Source organism: Oryctolagus cuniculus, chromosome 7 (genome assembly GCF_051225735.1).
Source record: "Oryctolagus cuniculus isolate XC-2025 breed Fujian yellow rabbit chromosome 7, ASM5122573v1, whole genome shotgun sequence".
Lineage (NCBI taxonomy): Eukaryota > Metazoa > Chordata > Mammalia > Lagomorpha > Leporidae > Oryctolagus > Oryctolagus cuniculus.
Window position 1 is genome coordinate 54,268,134 of NC_142873.1, and position 20,575 is coordinate 54,288,708.

General features: G+C 53.8%; 1 protein-coding gene across 2 annotated transcripts; it reads right to left on the reverse strand.

Moving 5' to 3' along the window:
• Positions 1–5,993: 5,993 nt before the first annotated feature.
• Positions 5,994–18,903, reverse strand: CD2 (CD2 molecule). Of its 2 annotated transcripts, XM_002715405.6 has the most exons (5): positions 18,779–18,903; positions 18,315–18,638; positions 12,888–13,118; positions 9,647–9,769; positions 5,994–6,708 (listed from the first exon to the last, which is right to left on the reverse strand). In XM_002715405.6, the coding sequence occupies exons 1-5, from the start codon at positions 18,837–18,839 to the stop codon at positions 6,395–6,397; spliced, it is 1,053 nt and encodes a 350-aa protein (XP_002715451.3). In that variant the 5' UTR covers positions 18,840–18,903; the 3' UTR covers positions 5,994–6,394. The 2 variants fall into 2 exon arrangements, with proteins under 2 accessions (XP_002715451.3, XP_008262828.3); XM_008264606.5 differs by lacking the exon at positions 9,647–9,769.
• Between the last annotated feature and the right edge of the window lie 1,672 nt (positions 18,904–20,575).

The following is a 20,575-nucleotide window of genomic DNA, read 5'->3' on the forward strand; positions in this document are numbered from 1 at the left end:
TCTCTCTCTCACTGTCTGGCTCTACTTCTCAGGTAAATAAATAAAATATTTAAAAAAAAAGAACCGTCATCATCTTAATCACACGCCTTTGAAATTCTCAGTCTGATAATCCTAACATCCCTGCTGGATCTGAGTCTGGTTCTGCTGCCTGCCCTATCCCTTCACACTGTGTGTGTGTGTGTGTGTGTGTGCATTTTGGTATGCTGGCCACTTTTTTTTCTTGGTAGCAAGACAGGACACCCCAGGCGGGAGGAGCTGCTGTAAACAGGCCCTTGGGGTTGTGCTGCTAAGTTGTGGGGGAGGGGTGGGGAGAGAACTGGGGAAGGTGTCAGTCTCGACTGTGAACCTCGCATGCGCTTCTGGGGGGGTGGTTCTTCTCCTTTCAGTGGGGCAGGCTGGTGAGGGGACGCTACAGTTGAGTATCCCTCTTCCCTCTGGACAGTTACCTTCTGCTAAAAATCTCAGCAGGCTGGGCTCTGGGTCAATATTTTCTCCCAAGGGGACACCTCATAAAGAACAGAGTGCTCTGGCTCGTTTCTTTTTTTCTTTTCTTTTCTTCTTTTTTTTTTTTTTGAGGTTTTATTTATTTATTTGAGATGTGGCGTTCTGGCTCATTTCAGCACAGTTTATCTTCCCCTCTCCTTACAGAAGTGTGCACAGAGAGAGCTGGAGCAGAGACTCTCCGTCTTCCCGTAAGAAATGAGTCTCAGATGTGAGACTGAGAGTAGCGGTGAGCAAGGGAGCAGAGCTCACGGAGGTAATGCACCTGTCGCACCTGCCAGGATGGGATGGGCACCTCTCCGGATGGAGGCAAGAATGCCCAGTCTACATCCAGATTGGGGTTCGTAAGAGTATGGGGTCCCCTCCCTCTTGTCCTGGACGAAGGGCTCCCTGGTTGTGTGAAACAGGTGAATTTCCTCCCAAGGTTTTGTTACCCAATATTATCAGCCTAGGTAGGCTTGACCCAGGTCAGAGAGGATTCCCCTGGGGTGGTTTTCTTGGAGGGAAGGCTGGGACCACCTATAGCTATGGGCAGGATGTCACAGTGTCCAACACTGGGCTGCTTCGCAGGCATGCTACCAGCAGATGCATCCTTTGTGCAGGTACACTGTTTTCCTCAGGGCCCTTTCACACACATCAGCCGACTTCTATCTTCCTGCCTCAGGGACGTATGATGGTGCGCTCTCCCGTGTCACCAGGAGAACCTGGTCAAGCTTCTGCAGTAAGCTCACAGAGATATTGGGGGTCCCAATGATGGGGTCCCCCTGGAGACTGTCTCTCAGCCTTGCCCGTGCTGAGCCTCCAGGCATGCTTCGGTCATACTGCACGCTTCCCTGGACTCCCCCTGGTTCCCACAGAGCTTGTGCCCGGGGTTCCTGCTCCAGGTTCCCCCAGCCATCTCTCCAATTTGGGGTGCAGCAGTTTGTCTCTCCGACGGATCTTAGATGAGCCATGGATGCTGCACTTCATTCTGCTTTTTCCCCGTTGGTAACACGGTGAGGTGACTTCTAAGCCACAGACTGGAGGTCCTTAGCAAGCCCTTTAAATCTGGAAACGTGTGTCTTCTCATTCTGGAAGTGTTCTGGAATTACTTCACAAACGTCCCTCCCACTTCTACAGAGTTAGAGAGAGAGAGCGAGAGCGAGAGAGAGAAAGCGAGCCCATCCTCTGGTTCATCCCCAAATGGCTGCAGTGGCCAGGGTGGGGCCAGGCCAAAGCCAGGAGCCTGGAATTCCTGGGCACATTAGCAGGGAGCTGCACCAGAAATGGAGTGGTCAGGACTTGAACCAGTGCCCACCTGGGGAGTCATTGCTACAGGCAGAAGCTTAACCTGCTACACCACAGCTCTGGCCCCTAAACACTGTTTTCACAGTGCTCTGTGCTTTTTCCAAGGATGCAATATTTTCTCATCCTTTGGAGAACATTAAGTATTGTGTGCTGTTTGAAATTTTCCTCTCTTGCTTCTAATGCATCTGTTGCTTGCATCCCTGTCTTTGCTCTTAGGGGCCTTCCTCATCGCTGTGGACACTCTTGGCTGTGCTCCTGTTCAATAGGGGAGCAGTAAGATGGAAATCCTTCTGAGAATAAGAGGGAGGCTAGCGACAGAAGCCTCTGCTCTCGGCGGTATGGCTGGGCTGTCTCGTTGGGTAACCAGTCTTTTCTCTTGAACTGATAAGCGTTTGCAAGCTGCTAGGTCTTTTCCATATCCTGCCTGAAACACATCATGATAAATCGGCCTTAGGTAAGCAAGCTGGGTGCGGCAGGAGCTCAGGCCCAACAGCCAGCGGTCAAGTTTATTTAATTCCTCTGTTTGTAAAGTAGGCCTCTCCTATCCACTGTCCCTGGTAGCCACCAATCCAGACGCCGTTCTGTTTTGCCGTCTGCTGGGCAGTGACTGATCTGCAAGGGAACAGAATCTCCCATGTAATAGCTTCTTGAGCAGGTCTTTCACCCACCTTCCTGTTCCAGCTCTTGATCCCTGCTGCTTCCTGAGCTCCCCGATGCCACCAAGCCTGAGCCTCTGGAGGAGTTCACAAAGTTGTCAGGGTGCACCACAGTTTGGCTCATCGCTGCCTTGAGGTGACCTGAACTTGAAGAGACTTCTTAGTCACCCGCTTCTAACTACTTTTTCTTTTTGAAACATCTGTTTATTTTTTTGAAAGGCAGAGTTACAGAGAAGGAGAAGCAGAGGCAGAGAGAGAAAGACAAAGAGACAGGCAGAGATCTTCCATCTGCTGGTTCACTCCCCAAATGGCTGTCATGGCCAGGGCTGGGCCAGGATGAAGCCAGGAGCCAGGAGCTTCATCCTGGTCTCCCACATGGGTGCAGGGGCCCAAGCACTCAGGCCATCTTCTACTGCTGTCCCAGGCACATTAGCAGGGAGCTGGATAGGAAGTGAAGCAGCTGGGACTCAAACTGGCACCCATATGGGATGCTGGTGCTGCAGGTGGAGGCTTAACCTCCTAAATCACAGGGCCAGCCCCTTCCAACTACTTTTTCAAACTCCCCGAATGCTGCGGCTATGTTCCGTCTCCTATTTTTTGTGCTTATGGTCTGTGTCTTTTATTTTTACCAAGTTTAATGTAATTTTTGTAGGGTGTCAGACGGGAGTAAGGCTGATGTATGAGTCAAGCCTCTATGGACTGGAAATTAACTGGAAAGTCCCTGCCTACTATCGCCCCAGCCCCGCCCCGCCCGGAAGATAGCTCCCTGCAGTCGACAGAGAACCTTCCCAGTCCTTGTGGCTGCGGCTCTGCCAGTCCATATTTGGAGCTCTAGGTGGACTGTTTGCTTGAATTTACGGAAGCAAATAGAGCACCCACTCCCAAACATTCGCTGGGAGGGTCTCCCCTTTGTGCCACTCCTGACAGGGGACGGATCTCGTGCCGCTATCTGCTGAGAGCTGAAGAGGATATTCAAAGACCAGAACTAGCTGCGGCCCCTCGCTCTGTGGCACTGTGAATAAACCAGCAGGACGCCTTGCAGAGTGAGGTCAGGGATATTATCTGACCAGTCTTGCTTACGGGCCGGGGAGGGGACAGCAGGCTGGTGGCTCAATGGAGGCTGTGTGAGGTGGTCTCATGGGTCCATCCCTTCACATTTAATGCACCTGCTGCAAGATTTTATCCCTTTGTCCCATGTGTCCCAACTGTTAGGAGACTGACGCTGGTGAATTAAACTCGGAGCAGGCTCAGTTCCCATAGGGCGTGCTTATTTGTTAGTTTGTGATGGGCTGTGTCTCTTCCCCATCAGTGGAGCATTGACGTCTGTGCGCCACGATATTCCCTCTTGCCTAGCAAGTCAGAAAGAAAGCCCACAGTCAGCAGATGTGTTTGGACGGGAGAATACTAGTTACACCAACGTCTGTTATTTCCATTCAGTCCTCACGCTGAGCCTGCGAGCTGTTATCTCCATTTAAAAGGTGAAGAAACCAATGTCCACAGAGGCTGAAGAAATTACTCCAAGTTACACAGCCACTGAGAGGGAGAGACTCAGAGCTTTCTGGCTGCCACGTCAGTGAGTCTTCTGCTACTCTGGACTTGAGCACCACACAGAGGATGCCACGCTTCCAGAAGGTTCGCCTTAGAGAGGAGGGGCGGGAGAGGTCTCTCGGGAGACAAGCTTCCGTGCCGTCCTACAGGAAGGGTGTGGGCAGGTGAGGAGCGTGGCCTCGCCTTCCATCAGCAAGGGGGGCACAGGCAAACCAAAGGGCCCAACACCTATCACCAAGAAGACTCTGCCAACTCATAGCTGAGAGCCCTCTGCAGCTAAGCGGGCCCACATGCCAGCATTAGACTGCTATTTGGGGTGGGCAGCTAGGCTGTCAGGAAAAGCGGTCGCCTATCTTCACAGGCCCTCCCAGGATGTCCCCAACACTTATTCCAGCCTGCCTGGCTTCCGTGTTTCAGCGAGTCCCCTGCTGAGGAACAGGTACCTGGGCTAGGACTTCATACTTCTCATAATGCTGTATTATCTACAGAGTGCCCCGTTTTGGCAAGTCATTGATGATTTATCATTTGAGAGCCAATAGACGTGTGGCTATCCAAGAACCACCTGGATGAGTTACTGACAGTCAGATGCTCGGGCCCTCACCCAAGCTACTGACTTAGTAGTGTGTGTGTTGCTTGTGTTTAAAATGCGATTCGCATGCAGCTAGCCTGTCCACCCAGATAGGGCCAGCGGGAGGTCACACAGCGTCAGACAGCAGTGGGAAGATGGAACAACACGCTGTGTAAACAGGTGGCCCTGCCCATGCTCTTCTTCTACACGGCGCGGACCACATCACCAGTTCTGCTTATCTGCTACAACTCAACTCAAATGTCACCTCCTCCAGGAAGACCCCTGCATCAGCCCAGTCCCACCTTCCAATCTGAATCCAAAGTCCTTCCGCTGGGCTCCTGCACTTGCCTGTGGCCTGAGTGATCCCATCTGTAACATCCGTTCTGGGGCTGAGGCTGTGAGCGCCTTGAGAGCAGAAATGTGTCTGGCACCTGGCTTCCAGGCAGCAGCATCTCAACACTGCCGATGAACAGTGATGGACTGGATGGTGACAGGCAGAATGTGTTCCGTCCCACAGGGCTCCCGAAGGCAGCAGGGGCAGGGCTGGGAGAGGCTGGGAGAGGCTTCCGGAAGGGGATGGGATGGGGGCTATTCTGGCCTGGTGGCCCATGGAATCACTCAGGCCTGCAGTGGAGGTAGGCGGAGGGCGGAGCTGGAAGCCCTCTGCTTCCGTGGTGTTGGAGGCCCAGCTGAACTTGAATTTGGGGAGGCTCTGCGGTGTCCTTCATCATTATCCTTGATGCGTGGACTCTGGATACTCACCCAGTAAACGCCCAGATGCAAAGGAAAGTGCGGTTCAGGCCCCAGAAAGCTCTCACCGGAAGCCCTGAATATACTTGGTGCTTGTGGTTTCACCCTCCCAGCTTCCTGCCAGAGCTTAACCAGGCTCGGCAAGTGTAAGACGCCAAGGAGAAGGTGGGTGTTGGGGCCACAAGCATGACACCAGTATCTCAAAGCAGCTGCCTGTCCCCCGCCTGTTTCAGAACTGCAGCTGAAAACTCTTTGCTCTGTGTCCCCCAAAAGACGGGGTCCGCTCCTCCAGTCCTGGCCCTTTACAACACGCAAGGGTGTGATTCAATGCGGCCGTCCCCCAGCAGGCCCTTCCACGTGGCACCGCCAGGACCCGGGGCCCCTCCCCTTCCAGGGACAGCTCTGCAGAGCACTGTGACCACGCCCAAGCTGCTAAGGAAGTGAGGCCCAAACCTATGGAGATTGGTACGGAGCATTTTCAATATGATACACAAATCTACAAACCAGTTTTTGGGGGCCCAGCTTTGGAGTGGAGGCCTGGGGGGAGCAGCACATGTGACCATCCTGCTGGGCACTGGACGAATGGGGTCGGCCAAAGCTGATGCTTCTGTCACCACCGAGCCTCCTCCCCAGCTTCCTCGCCACGGCGCTGAGCTCCCTTCTACAGCGAGCAGGCACAGGGGTGAAACCAAAGCGTTTATTTCCCTTCTGCTCACAGGACAGCGAGCGAGCGTCCACCAGGACACAGGAGAGAGGACCTCAAGCACACGGGGCTCCCTTTAGGGAGCCCCAGGCCCCACAGTCTCCCAGCCCGCCCTAGCATGCTCGCACGCGGTCTGGAGGGAGACCAGGAGAGCACTAGACCAGCTGGGTCCTCACAACCACAATTCGAGTTTGTCCCTTTCTAGGGCGGCCGAGTGCGACCAGAAGACCAGTGGCTGCAGACGGCAGCCTGAGCGGCCCACGTGGCTGAGGCCCACGAGCCTTGGGAGTCGGTGACGTCGTGCGTGCAGGGACCACCTGATGGCGGTGTGGCCACGCCCCCCAGAGCGGAGAAATCCACGAAGGGAAAGGTCCATTTCTTCTAATTAGAGGAAGGAGCCAATGAGCTTTCTGCAGTCCCTTGGGGAGGTTTTGGTTGAACTCGGGGTCTGGGGAGGGGAGGGCCTCTTTGCTGGTGACCTTGCGTGCCCGACGGAGGCGGCCTCTTCTGCTTCTGGTGCTGGGCACGGTGGGCAGGAGGCAGGGGACGATGCCCAGGGGCCTGGGAGCCGTGCCCAGGTGGTGGGGGAGGTTGGGCAGCTGCTGGATTTGCAGGCGTGGAGGCTGGAATTGGAGGGAGCTTCCGGGCCCTTTCCTCGGTCACTGCTCTCTGCGCTCTCATCTCCTGCTGCTCGTCTGCAACAACAGAACACCAGCATGCCAGCTGCCCTGGGCACGCGCTGTGCCAAGAGGAGGAGGAAGCGGAAGCGGCCCCTCCCATCCAGCCGAGCCTGCCAGCTCTCGCAGGAGAGACAGAAAAGCTCACCACAGGTAGAGCGAGAGCCCAGGGAACCGGAGAGAGGAAACGCACACGTGGAGGCTTTGTGTTGGGGCTCCGGGAGCAGAGAGCACCATCAGACCCCGGGGCCCTGCCTCCGTGCCACCCCTGGACTGCACCCGCAGTGATGAGATCCGATTGGCTACAGGGCACATGAGCAACTGTATCTCTCCCATTCTGTGTCAGCCCTGCTCCCACCCCCTGCCTGCTGTCAGGCGGCCCCCATTCTGGGGAGAGGCTGGGACACACACAAGGCTTTGTAGTCCTTGGGAACCTTCCTCATCCCTCAGAAAGTCATGGCCCAGCCTCTCGGGCTTGGGAAGGAAGTAATCTCCCTTCTCTTCGCTCACTGGGATGTTCTGCCTTGTAGGACGTCAGACCACACCGAATAGAAATGTAGTTGTTGCAGTGCTGTTACAAACTCTACGGGAACCCTTAGGTGCTCAGCGCCCATAGGCCTGCCCCCTCTGGCTCCTTCAGGCTCCCAGTTAGGTTTCCTGTGCCCCTGCCCAAGGCGACCCTTGCAGCAGCTGCAGTGGGGGGGGGCAGGAGAGAAGTGGTGTGAATCTGTGGGTAAGCGAGTGATGTTCATTCATTCATCTTTACGGGGCTGTGCGTTCGGGCGGCACGGTCCCGCCTTTGCATCCCCCTGTAACTGGGGGCTGATGCTATCAATCCAACTGCCTCCGACCGCTGCAAGTGCAAGCCCCAGCCGCTTTGACTCAAACCAGGCCCTGTGGCTCTGACAGCGGAGCGGCCCATCTGCTCTAAGCACAAAGAGAAAGGCACAGGAGAGATAAAACACAGCCTGGGTGCCACCTCCGGTGCCTTGGGGAGGCTGGGGTGGTGTCTGGGAGGTCCCAGGTCCCAGCTGTGGAGCAGTGGCAGTCCTTCTCTATCCCCATCCCCCAACCCCATTCTGTTCATTTGTTCTGCCAACATGTGTGCCTCCTCCGCCAGGCGGTAGGTGCCATTGCCAGGGGCAGCAATGACTCAGACACAAACACTGTCCTCAGGAAGCCTAAACTCAAGGAAGCAATGAACCAGGCCTGCGAATCCCAAAGTCCGTCTCTGGGAAGAGCTCAGGGCCACCAAAGAAGTCTAGACAAAGAACCATGCGAGTGCGGGCAGATACAGTGGGCTGTGGGCAAGTGGCTTGATTGGACACACATGGCGGGCACGGCTCTGTGAGACCTGCCTGGTCCCCTAACAGCAGCACCTTCAGCCACTGTCTAAACACCTGCTCCAAGGACCTCCTCCAGGCTCTTCATTTGCATCTCCTGGCTGCTCAATCCAGGGCCAGGACTAGGGTGAGACAAGCAAGGCTTGAGGCATAAAACTTAAAGAAGCACCCATTCCTCAGGGTCATGCAAAGGCAGGACAGGCCTGAGGATGAGGACCTCCTTAAATTCTGCTCCCTGGGCTCCTTGCCTCATTGTGGTCCTGGCTCTGCCCTTCTGGCTGTAGGATTTGGGGCAAATATTTAGTCTCACTGGGTTCAAGTTTCTGCCCCTGCAATAATAGTATCTGCCTGCTAAAATCACTCTGGAAGTGGGATGAGATCATGTATGGGATGACAAAACACAGAGGTCGCTAGTGCAAGGCACAAGCAATGGGTTAAACTGAGCATCACGGTGGTCATTCGGGTCTGACCATGGCAGACAGCGCCTGTCTTGGAGTGAGGTGGGAAGTCTGCCTTGGGAGGACACGTGGTCAGTCTTTGAGTATTAGATGATGAGAAGGGGGCCTCTGTGTGTGAGTGTGTGTGTGTGTGTGTGTGTGTGAGCAAGGCACAGAGGTGAGGGAGCCTGAGAACCAAGGGCTCAGCCGCTGCGGCTGTTCCTTCGGGGTAGAGAGTGAGGCGGCAATGGCAGTGGGAAGAATGGCTGTTAAGCTTAGAAAGTTCTCCCACGGCTTGGGCTGGGACAGTGCAGGTTAGGGATGTGGGGACAAGGGATGGCAGCCTAAAGAGGTAACTGAGGAAAGAAGCATGACATAAGGAAGCCAAATTCCAAGGGCACAGAGCCCAAGGCCACCACGGCTCAGGTAAGGTCAGACCGGGTCCACAGGCAGTGCTAGAGGTAGCCAGTGAGGGTGTGCTGAGCCCACTTTCTGGAAAGGCCTGGAGCAAGCAAACCCAGCCCTGCTGCTGCATGTGAGAATACACAGGGGCCCAGGGACCTGCTAGCTCTCCAGCATGACCTGCCTACAGCCGACGCCCCCATCCCAGCACCCACGGTGACACCTGGTGTGCTCTGCCGCAGGTGTCCTGGATGCCCTCTGGGCCAGCCCCCCACATGGGAGCCTAACCTTTTCCTTTTGGTGGGTTGCATGGAACAAAGCACGTGCCAAGCCCTCACACGTCGCTCCTGGGAGCACACGCTGGCCTGAAATGGTTGTCCCTGTGTTCCCAGGAGCTCGGTGCGGAACACACCAAGGGCCATCCAAAGACGTGGCGTTTTGCCATTCATCTTTCTCCCAACATGGAGATGTGTGGATGGTTAAAGTCTCCACCACACCTGCCTTTCAAAACTCGGCCTCAAGTGATGGAGGCTGAAGAAGCCAGCCTGGATTATGCTTCTCAGGACTCCTACGTCGTCACCACCCGAGGTGTGTTTTTCAAAAACTCGAGCTAACCACCAAATGGAACAAGCTACACTCACTGGTCCCAGCACTGATATTCTGAAACTACCCGTCTCCATCTCTGGCTCTGTATTCATAAGGTGTCATCCCCATTAGATGTTTCCATGGGGATTTCGCTAGGGCCCCTGGTGGACAGAAGGGGGTGGGGCTCACCACTTCTCCTGCTGTTCTGTTTTTTCCTCTTGCTGATGCAGAAAACGAGCAGCACCACAAAGACCATCAAGAGGAAGCCTCCCCCGCAGATGCCAGTGATGAGGTAGATGTGCAGTCCCTTTCCTGCAAGATTAGAAGACAGAGGCTGGAGGGAGGGCTCTGAGCCGAGGACAAGAACCCCTGCCTCCCCGCAAGCAGGTGCAAGAGCTTGATGAGACTTTTCAACCTCATGAAATCCAAGCTCAGGGAGGAAAGTGCATTGTGTCCATCTCTGGGAGGATCTAGGGTCCAGAGGAAGCCTCCTCTTCAGGCTGCCTGGGAAAATGTTCTCTTGAACCAATAACACCTGCTTGTTCTTGCGCCTGGGCCCGCCCACCACCCCCAGCGAGGAGCAGCTCAGGATCTGAGTTCTGAGGAGTGTAGAGACAATATGGCATAAGCTTGAGTTTCACGGATGAGACCCCAGGAGGAGGACAAGCTGCCCGAGGCCACGCAGGCCACTGTTCCAAGTGGCTCCTTGTCTCTGTGTGTCTGCCCTGTTTTGCCACCTCTCGTCTCTGCCTTCCCACCTGCACCGCCATTCTTTCTCACTCTTTTGACCAGCCAGTCCTCAAACACTCAGGGGAACAATCTCACTCGCCCAGCACAGCCCTCTGACCTCACAGCCTGCAGTCCCTACTCCCACCCCGCCCTAGATTTCCCAGGGCCCCAGGAGAGAAGCCCAGACACACAGAAAATTAGCAAGAGCAGTAGCCAAGGCTGTCTGGACCCAGAGCCTCGGTCACGGTAACTCAAGAAGGGCAACAGTGAGTTCAGTGTGAAGAGAAATGGGTTTGAGTCCAGGTTCCGCTAGACAACAGCAACAGCTGTGTGACCTTTGGCAAGTTGCAGCCTGTTTCTTTCTTTGTGAAATGGAGATAATGCAACCTACATCACAGGGTGGCTGTTGGAAGTCAATCAGATAATGGATGTGAGCAGTGCTTTGTGAACTGTAAAACTACATACAAATGTGAGGTCTTGCTCTCGCTAGCACTCTCTGCGCGGAGGCTTCTGGAAGCTGTTTCCCACGAGGGCTCCTGGGCCCTCTGCCCTTTGAGAGTCAATAGCAGTTAGAGAGGCAGCAGCTGCAGCTGCCCGGGGGTTGGGGGCCCGGTACATCAGGAGAACAAACTGGAGCTCAGCCCAGCATCACAGAAACAGGTCTGCAGCCAAGCCAGCCCAGGACGGGACCGCAGGGCTCGAAGCCCGGCCTGGGCCGCCAGGGCACGCCTGAGACTCAGAAACCCATCTGTAGGGGTCTGCTCCTCCAGCCTCTCGCTGACCCAGCCTCCCCCTGTCAGTGATGCAAACCCTCCACGCTCTGCAGAGGAAGGGCTGGGCCTTAGAGAAGCAGGCTCAACCCTCAACTGCTGATGCGGGCTTGAAAGGAGCTAGGGCTGCTGGGGCCCATCTCCTCCTGACTTGTGGACCTGCCAGGTTTAGGCTGAGGCAGGGCAGGGCAGGCCTGGAATAGGTGGGAAGCAGGTGCCTTGGCCACGCCACCTGTGGCTGGTCTTCTGCATAATTCCTTGGGCAAGGCAGCCACACGCTTAGGACTGCGTGTTCCCAGGTTTGTCAAGCGTGGCCCCTGAGACAGCTAGTAATGCTCCTGGTGGCTGCGGAGGGCGGGGGTGCTTTCCAGCTTAGCTAGGGCATCTTTCAAACATGAGTCTGAATCTAGCCATACTTCTTCCCACGCTTCCTCTGGGAGATATGGCTGGTCCACACTCCCCGTACCTGCGGTTGGAGTCTAATCGTCGCTCCTCCCTGCCGTGGCCTTTAAGAACCAACCTTCCAAATCCCTTTTAGGGTCTTTGGGAGCAAGCCCTCCTCCCAGGCTTCCTCCGCACCTCCCGGGTGGCTTGTACCTGGACCAGCGCCTGCCCCTGCACCACACGCTGGGGGCTCTGTCCACTCCGGCCTCTTGAATTCAAGAGTGCTTCTTCCCTCCCGAACAGGAACCTATCTTTAAGCTAGCAGGATCTAGGCAAAGTCAACATGCAGAGGAGGGCTGCCTGGAATTTAACATTGAATTTGAATGAAACAACGGATGCTTTTCAGCATAAGCATGCAGTCCTTGGAAGGATCTCAGCCTGCATGTTTGTCTGCTAAATCTGGAAGCGCTAGTTGAGGGCCTCCCAGAAGGGGGAGGGGGAGGGGCGGCCTCCCCAGCGCCACCTCCGCGGGGAGGGGTGCAGTGAGCTGGTGTTAAGTTTGTGGTTGGCAGACTCAAAGGCGGCCTCCGCTGATCTGCACCTCTTAGTGCTCCTGCCTGGGTGTCACCCCGCTCTGAGTGTGGGCTGGACTTTCTGACTTGCTTCTAACAAATAGCATACAGTAGAAGCCATAGGATATGGCTCTCTCAATATCAACTCTTAAAAAGACTGCCACCTGTTCTCCTTGCCTCTTAGACTGTGCTGATGGAAGCCGGTCGCCACGTTATGAGACAGTCCAAGGCCCACGTGAGTGAGGCTACAAGCGGACCCAAGGGCCTCCTCGTCTGATACTCTGGGGTCATGGGGCTTATTTTCTTCATAAGCTGGGAGGATGAAGCCCAGAGAAGGGAAGAGATTTGGTCAAGGTCATCTGGCTACACGTGGACACACCTGAACTTCAAGCCCAGGCCTCTAGCCTCCAGGACAGACCTTGGTGGTAAAGGAGGCTTCCTCCCAACAATTACTTCCGGGGGTCACATCAAGCTGGGCCCTGGAGATGAATGAGATCTTGCAGGGTTGCTCTGCTGTGGGGCAGGGGGTGGCCTCTCTGGGACCATGGCCTTTCTGGACTCGAGTTGTCCCTTTCTCCACACCCCTGCACCCCTGCCTCCTAGGGTTTCTACAGCCTTTCTGCCCTTACTCCTCAAAGCAAAGCTGCCACAGACCAGCTCCCCTCCAGAAAGGGATCTTTAGGGGCGGAGTCAGAGCCACAGCCACTAGGGAGCTGAGGAGGGCCCTGGGGCGGGTCAGTCTCCTTCTCTGGGGACTAGGGACTCACATGCAATACCTCTGGCTCTCTCCTTCCTCCTGAGGGCAGGTTATGCTCAGCGGGAGGGTGGCTGATCCTGGTTTCCAAGAGGAAGGGGTCATCCTCACTTCTCACCAAGGCCTCTTCTCCTCCCGCCCTCCCCCCGTGCCACCTGCCACTGTGCCCTTGACCCTGGCAAGTGAACTTGGGACCATGGTGGCCGATGCCTGCCACGCACCTGAACAGTCGGCAACAGTCACAGTGGACTCCTCGCTGACCCTGTTATTTGCTGTGCAGTTGGCTGTCATGCTCCAGCTGGTGGCCCACTTGTGCGTGATGATCTTCTGCTGTGTTCTGAGAGATTTCCCATCCAGAGACAGCGTCAGCTCGACGTCGGTTCCTCTCACCACTTCGCAGGTCAGAGTTGCAGTGCTGCAATTCCAGGAGAGCTCTGGTTTGGAGACCTTCTCTGAAAAGAAAACGAAGATCCGATTCGCATCAGGCCACTCTCTGATTTGAACAGACACAGAATGCAAACCAGAGGTCAGTCTAGGACCAAGGAACAATTTCAAAGACCCACAGCAACTTTTGCAAATCATGTTGATTTTATTTTACTTGTACAGGGAATTCAGAACAAATGCGCTTCTGAAAAAGCTCATAGATAAATTATACCAGTAAATAGCATGTCCCATCTAATGTCATGTCTTGAAACGTTTTCAGATTATCAGCCTAAATAACAATCAGAGAGATTCTCCAAAGAACAGTGACTCGTGGGAAGAGCTGAGTGCTGGAACAGGAACATGTGTGTGTGCTGTAGTAAGCAGCAGGCGGATGCAAGAAGGTTGAGGCAGAGGAAACATTTTAGAGGCAAAAGGGGAGAAATTTACGTAAGCTACTTGCATACAAAGTTCACGGGTTTGGCCACAGTGGGCAGCACCTGGCCTCAGATCACTGGTGCAGGTGTCACTGCTGGGCAAGTGCTCTCCCAAGAGCATTTTACCTAAATTGCTGTAGTCTGAAAGAATGCTAAAACTGTGGGCACAGCTATGAGTCCTGGCTGCTCCGGTTCTCATCTAGCTCTCAGTTAACGTGCCTGGGAAATCAGTGGAAGATGTCCAGGCACTTGTGCCCCTGCCAACCACGTGGGAGACTGGGATGGAGTTCCAAGCTCCTGGCTTCAGGGTGGCTCAGCCCTAGCCACTGCAACCATTCAGGGGAGTGAACCAGCATTTGGAAGTTCTCTCTCTCTCTCTCTCTCTCTCTCTCTCTGTCTCCCCCCAACTCCCTGTAACTCTTTCAAATAAATGCATGACTCTTAGGAATGTTAAACCTCGATACAGAAATCTATGCATAAGGCCAGGTGTGTACAATGCAGGGTGTGTACAGAACTGGAAGTCTCTTTGGGCCTTTAGCATATCCTTGAAACAATCTCCGTGCTAGTCAGGTGTGGGCCCGCCCCCTTCATCACTTCCTGGCTCTAATTTTGTCTGAGCTGATAAGAACAGTGTATGTTGGGATCAGCTTTGACAGCATCCATCACATCATTTGATCCTAACAAACAAGCTGCTTTTCTTTGCATTTAAGATGAAATGCCTAAGACTCTGGGTGGTTGGTGGGTGGTTGGTGGGTGGTCTTCAGGCACCCACTAAGAAGTGACGGATTGGAATAGGAGCTCACCGTTCTGAGTCCAAGTTCAAGAGATAGATGAGAGGGTTACTGTGTCCTGATGCCCGCTTGCCTCAGGAATTTGAGAGGGGCAGGGCTTCAAGAACAGCCAGGAAACCCTCCCTGGAATCACTACATGTGTGGCTGAGACCTTGGTCACCCCTCAACCCTGCTGGGGTCCTGGGGGCTGAGGGCCAGGATCGCACTCAGGCTGTTTAGGGAGCTTAAGACTTTGAAGAAAGCAGGCACCAGCCTGGAAACCACAGACCTGGTTCTGCCCTTGCCTGGCCCAGAGCTGGTTGGCTACTCATTGTGCCTCACTGAACCCCATGAAAATATCCCAGCCAGTCACGAAATGGGGAGCACTTGGCGAAACCCCAAGCAAAACACAAGGTGCTGGCATTGCTGTTCTGTGTGCATAATGGTGCACTCCTGCCCGTCCTCTTCTGACGTGACGACATTGAAAGGCCCCATCATCGAAGAGAAAAGCTGGGCCTTGGCTTGAGCCGGGGTGGGTCCAGCCCTGGCTGCACCACATCCCGGCTGTGTGACAGTCTCCTTTTTTTCCTCTCTGTTTCTCGTCCTTGACTCTCTTTCTGCCGGTGGCCCACCCACCTTTCTCTGTTGCTCTCCATGAGATGGCAAACTCATCTTTCAGTGACTCCCCTCTCTCTGACTTCCAGTCTACAGTGTTTTCCCCTTGGGTCACAGCCAGGTTTCATTCCTGTCTGAGTACACAGACACGCAGAGATTCAGCGCGACCCAGAATGAAGAAGGCGGAGAAACATCAGTGACCATCACAGAGGCTGTCTCAGTCTGAGGACTGGGTCACAGTTTTTCCCATCGTTACGCCATGGATGTGTTCTCTTCCCTCTTCTAACAGTGATATCCAGGCATTATAAAATTGATAAAATGTAAATTTAAAATGGCTTAAAAATCATTACTCAGAGTCAATCATCCGTCTTTTGATGTGTGTCTTTACCAGACTTGTTCTACGCGTAAATACACCTATAAACATAAAATATTTTAAAAATAAAAGCCGGATGATAGGATTTTATGGTCTGCCTATTCTCTCTTACTGCAAAATTATCTCCTGAACTTCCTTTACAAGCATCAGCAAATGCAACTCTCTGCCATTTGTAAATGACGCATTCTAAAGCGAATACGTCTCTAACTGCAGAAGACTTTTAAACCTGCTCCAGTTTCACACTAGCATAAATGGCACGGTCACGGACAACCTCATGGAGTGGTTCATATATATTCTCCTGGTAATACAGCTTCCTAGAGGTGAGGGGACCTGATCAATAGGGTCCAATAGTTAAGGGCACCTCATAGACAAGAGAGCCCCTTGTTCTGGGTGGTTAGGATCACCTCCCCTGCACACACACCTGTGTTTCAAGAGCTCTCCAATGGGGGTCCCATGACTGAAGCTGAAAAAGAGATGTGGGAACAGGGATTCAGAGGGCATTCATGTTAAGCAAACAGGTGTTCTGTCCCAGGCAATGCAGGGCTCTCCTACCTACTGAATAGCCCTTGAGGGTATTATCGGGAAAAGCATATTCAGAGCAGACTCAGGGGATTTGCCCGAGGACAAGTGATGGTGACCACAGCAAACTAGGTGAAGATGCTGTGTAGCACTGACATGTGCGCACACACAATTGCGAGGCCGCACAACAGTGAGGCCAGTGTCTCTGGCTAAGACCTGTGGAACTTTTCGGGGTAGTGACGATGTTGAGTGTAGTGGTATTTCACAACCCTGTAAATTTTGCAATCTAAAACTGGTGGTGATAATGGTTGTACAACTCTGTGAACATACTAAAAACCACTGAGTTATACAGTTCTGAGCACTTGAGAAAAAAAAGGGGGGGGGGCGGCGCTGTGGTATAGCAGATAAAACCACTGCCTGCAGTGCCAGCATCCCACATGGGCACTGGTTCAAGTCCCGGCTGCTCCACTTCTGATCCAGCTCTCTGCTATGGCCTGGGAAAGCAGCAGAAGCCCCTGTACCCATGTGGGAGACCGGGAAGAAGCTCCTGGCTCCTGGCTTCGGATCGCCCCAGCTCCAGTCATTGCAGCCATGTGGGGAGTGAACCAGCAGATGGAAGACCTCTCCCTCTGCCTCTGCCTCTGCCTCTGCCTCTTTGTAACTCTTCTTTTCATTCTTCTTTTTTTAAAAAAAAATATTTATTTGTATGAAAGGCAGAGTTACAGAGAAAGAAGTAGAGGCAAAGAGAGAGGTCTTCCATCCGCTGGTTCACTCCCCACATGGCTGCAACAGCCGGAGCTGCACTGATCCAAAGCCAGGAGCCAGGAGCTTCTTCTGGGTCTCCCACACTGGTGCAGGGATCCAAGGACTTGGGTTATCTTCCACTGCTTTCCCAGGCCACAGCAGAGAGCTGGATCAGAAGTGGAACAGCCAGGTCTCATACCGGCTCCCATATGGTGTGTGAATTATATCCCAGTGAAGCTGTTTGTGGCGGTCGCCACCCTTGCCCAAGCCTCCCTAGGTTTGAGTCTGGACAAATGATGAGACCTTGGACAAGTCACTTTCTGCCGGGTCTCTGGGGAATAGTAACAACCTCCTCTAGGGACTGCTGAGGGCTTCGGGTGAGACCAGCAAGCAGGCACCTGACACCTAGCCGTAGCTGTTATTACCACCGTGGTGCCGAACACCACAGGACTGGGAAAACCCAGCACGTGCCTCTGTGTGGGGCTCGTATTCAATGGCGGGCATGGAGCCGACCTGGCTGGAGTCATGGCTGCACTGTTCCCAGAGCCCATGACACAAGGCCCCTTCTGGGACCCTTCCCAGCCACATCCCACTTCCGGGAGGTGCTCTGCAGTCACCGTTGCAGCACCAGGGTGTGGAAAGGTGGCAGTGGCAGGGGAGCGGGTCATGTGCGGGGCTGTGAAGCTGCCACTGGGCCTAGGTGCTGAGAAGGACCTAAGTGGGGGGAGGGGCTCTGCCCCGTGACACTTCCTGTGTGAAGCACAGACACGTTCTTGTGCGTATGAAATTGCTGACCTGGGCTCGGGCTGGGGCTCCTGTCTTCCTTGGCAGGCCAGGTGTCATTTCCTCCTCTGACTTCTTATTGCTCCCTGCCCCATGTACCCTAGCCTTTCAATGTCAATGGCATCTCAGGTCCACCTCCCCGCCCCCCATGCTTTCTTCACAGGCAACTCAGGGAACACTCATCCCTCAACCAGGCTGCTCCCGCCGATCACCTGGGGTCTCACCTGGGAGCGTTCGAGCCGACCCAGGCCCAGACCCCGTGCCAAAAAATTCCTGCCAAATGGTCTGGAGTGGGGGCCGTCCCTGTTGATCCCAACACGCAGCCTCACCAGCACTCCCAGCAGCCCCTCGTCCCTCACTGCATTATAGCAGCAGCTCTGGCAGCTCGCTGGCTCCATCTGCAACGTCCACAGCTGCACTCCCAGGGCAGGCAGACAGACAAGCCCCACCTCTTGCTTTTTCTCCACTTGACCCCTCTGCCATGGAGCAGATCAGAAACAAAGGCTTCATGGTGTCCAACTCTCGTGCCATAGAACTCTTCCTCCAGGACCCCTGGCTTGAAGCTGGCTCGCCCGTCATCCTCCACCTGTCGGCCCCACACCTTGTGCCCCACTGCATCACCCATCTGGAACTGTTAACTTTTCCTCTGCCCGCCTGTCCCCCAGCCCCAATTAGTGCCACCCTAATGTCCAGGTTGGTCACCCAGCCCCACAGCTCTATAACCAGCCCGAGAGGGAACTGTGGGCAGATGCACTTGAGGGTTCATCAGCGTGCACTTCCATGTGTGTGGATTTCATGCCCTCACACACACACACACACACACACACATACGCCCCTGAACAAAGTCTTCACCGGGGCAGGAGACAAGTCCCTTAGAGTGCTCCTGGAGGTGGCAAATGCAGTTGGGGACATTTCCCAGATGCTCTTTCCCAGATTGCTAAAACAGCACCCAGCTGAAACGGAGAAGTTTAGGGAACGAAGACTTACCTTGAACCTTCAAATCAAACGTTTTTTCCAACACACACTCTCCTTTTGTATTATATATGATAACCTTGTAGCTACTGTTAGAATGTCTGTTTAGTTGTTTAATTTTCAGAGTTACATTTCCAACGAGCTCATAAGTCCCATTGAGACTGTAGGTGTCCTTGTCTTTTTTGAACTGTGCAACCCTGCTTTCTTCTCTGACCCAGCGTATATCCTCGGTATCGTCACTCATTGAGAAATCCGGGATGCGTAGTTCAACGTCATGATCCAAGGCCCCCCAGACGACCTCCGGATCCGAGGAGACCTTCGTACCCCAGGAAGCTGCACCTACGAAAAGCAAGACAGTGGCTGAGGCCTGAAGTCGCCCGGCTTCAGGGCAAGGCTGGGCTGTGCCGTTTCGCTCTCAGGCTCACTTCAGGGTTCCCAGAGAAGCTTGCTTGACACTGCAGACCCACACAGCACCTTACCTTTGGTGGAAAAGCTGAAAATCACAAGCAAGCTGGCCAGCATTTTATCCGGGAGTCTCATCTTCGGGGTCAATTTCCTTGCTGTGGGTCTGAGCTCTTCTCGCAAAAGGAACTGTAGTCAGACTGGTGGAATCCACCCTGCCAGCTTAACCACGTGCCTCTCCCCTTTCTTCTGGTACAGTGACATGAAACACACACACACGCGTACACACACACACTAACAAACCAACCCTTCTGATGTTTTCCTTTGTCTAAGCAGGTGTGTTTAAAAGCACGTTTTCTAATCACATTTTCATCTTCACCGGAAAAAAAAAATGAGGGAAAGAATTGGCTTTATCCCCATTAAAGAGAAAAAGAGCTGAGGGGTGGAGCATCAGCCAGGTCCGGCCTTTTGTAAATGAGGGGCCGGTTCTAATACACAGCCCATCTTTCGTCTACTCAACTACATAGTTTCTAAGAGCACAGGGATGGGTGGATGAATGTTCAGAAGAGAGTAGAAGGAAACAAATGTTTAACCCATTATTATATTACCAGTATTGGAGAATGCACTCATAGGAAATATTAGGAAATGGATTTTCTCTGTCCCAAAAGATGTTTTTATAATACTCTAAAACTGTGCGAGAAAAAGAAACATACATTATGTCTCAGCTGCAGATGCCTACAATCCTCAAAACGTATGTTTAACATAGCTTGTTTGTTTGTTTGTTTTTTGACAGGCAGAGTGGACAGTGAGAGAGACAGACAGAGAGAAAGGTCTTCCTTTGCCGTTGGTTCACCCTCCAATGGCCGTCGCGGCCGGCCCGCTGCGGCTGGCGCACCGCGCTGATCCGATGGCAGGAGCCAGGTACTTATCCTGGTCTCCCATGGGGTGCAGGGCCCAAGTACTTGAGTCATCCTCCACTGCACTCCCTGGCCACAGCAGAGAGCTGGCCTGGAAGAGGGGCAACCGGGACAGAATCCGGCGCCCCGACTGGGACTAGAACCCGGTGTGCCGGCGCCACAAGGTGGAGGATTAGCCTAGTGAGCCGCAGTGCTGGCCAACATAGCTCTTTTTAAAATTTATTTATTTGAGAGGTAGAGTTACAGAGAGAGAGAGAGAAACAGAGAGCTGTCTTCCATCTGCTGGTCCACTCCCCAGATGGCTGGGCAGATCCCAAGCCAGGAGCCAGAAGCCTCCTCCTCTATATCTCCCACGTGTGCACAGGGACCCAAGCACTTGGGTCATCTTCCACCGCCCTCCCAGGCCACAGACAGTGAGCTGGACCAGAAGAGGAGCAGCTGGGTCTTGAACCGTCGCCCACACGGGATGCTAGCACCACAGGCAGAGGCTCAATCCATGATGCAACAGCGCCAGCCCCTTAACATACATTTTATAACTCTATTGAAATTCAGAGTTAGGGCCTGCGCTATGGCGCAGCAGGTTAACGCCATGGCCTGAAGCGCCGGCATCCCATATGGGTGCCGGTTCGAGTCCCGGCTGCTCGTCTTTCAATCCAGCTCTCTGCTATGGCCTAGGAAAGCAGTGGAAGATGGCCCAAGTCCTTGGGCCCCTGACCCACATGGGAGACCCAGAAGAGACTCCTAGCTCCTGGCTTCAGATCAGCTCAGCTCTGGCCATTGCGGTCATTTGGGGAGTGAACTAGCAGATGGAAAATTTCCCTCTCTCTCTCTGGCTCTACCTCTCTCTGTAATTCTGACTTTCAAATAAATAAAATAAATTTTTTTTAAAAAAGAAAGAAATTCAGAGTTAGGTAAGTAAAAATCTATTCCAAAACAAACAAAGGCACAGAGACAAAG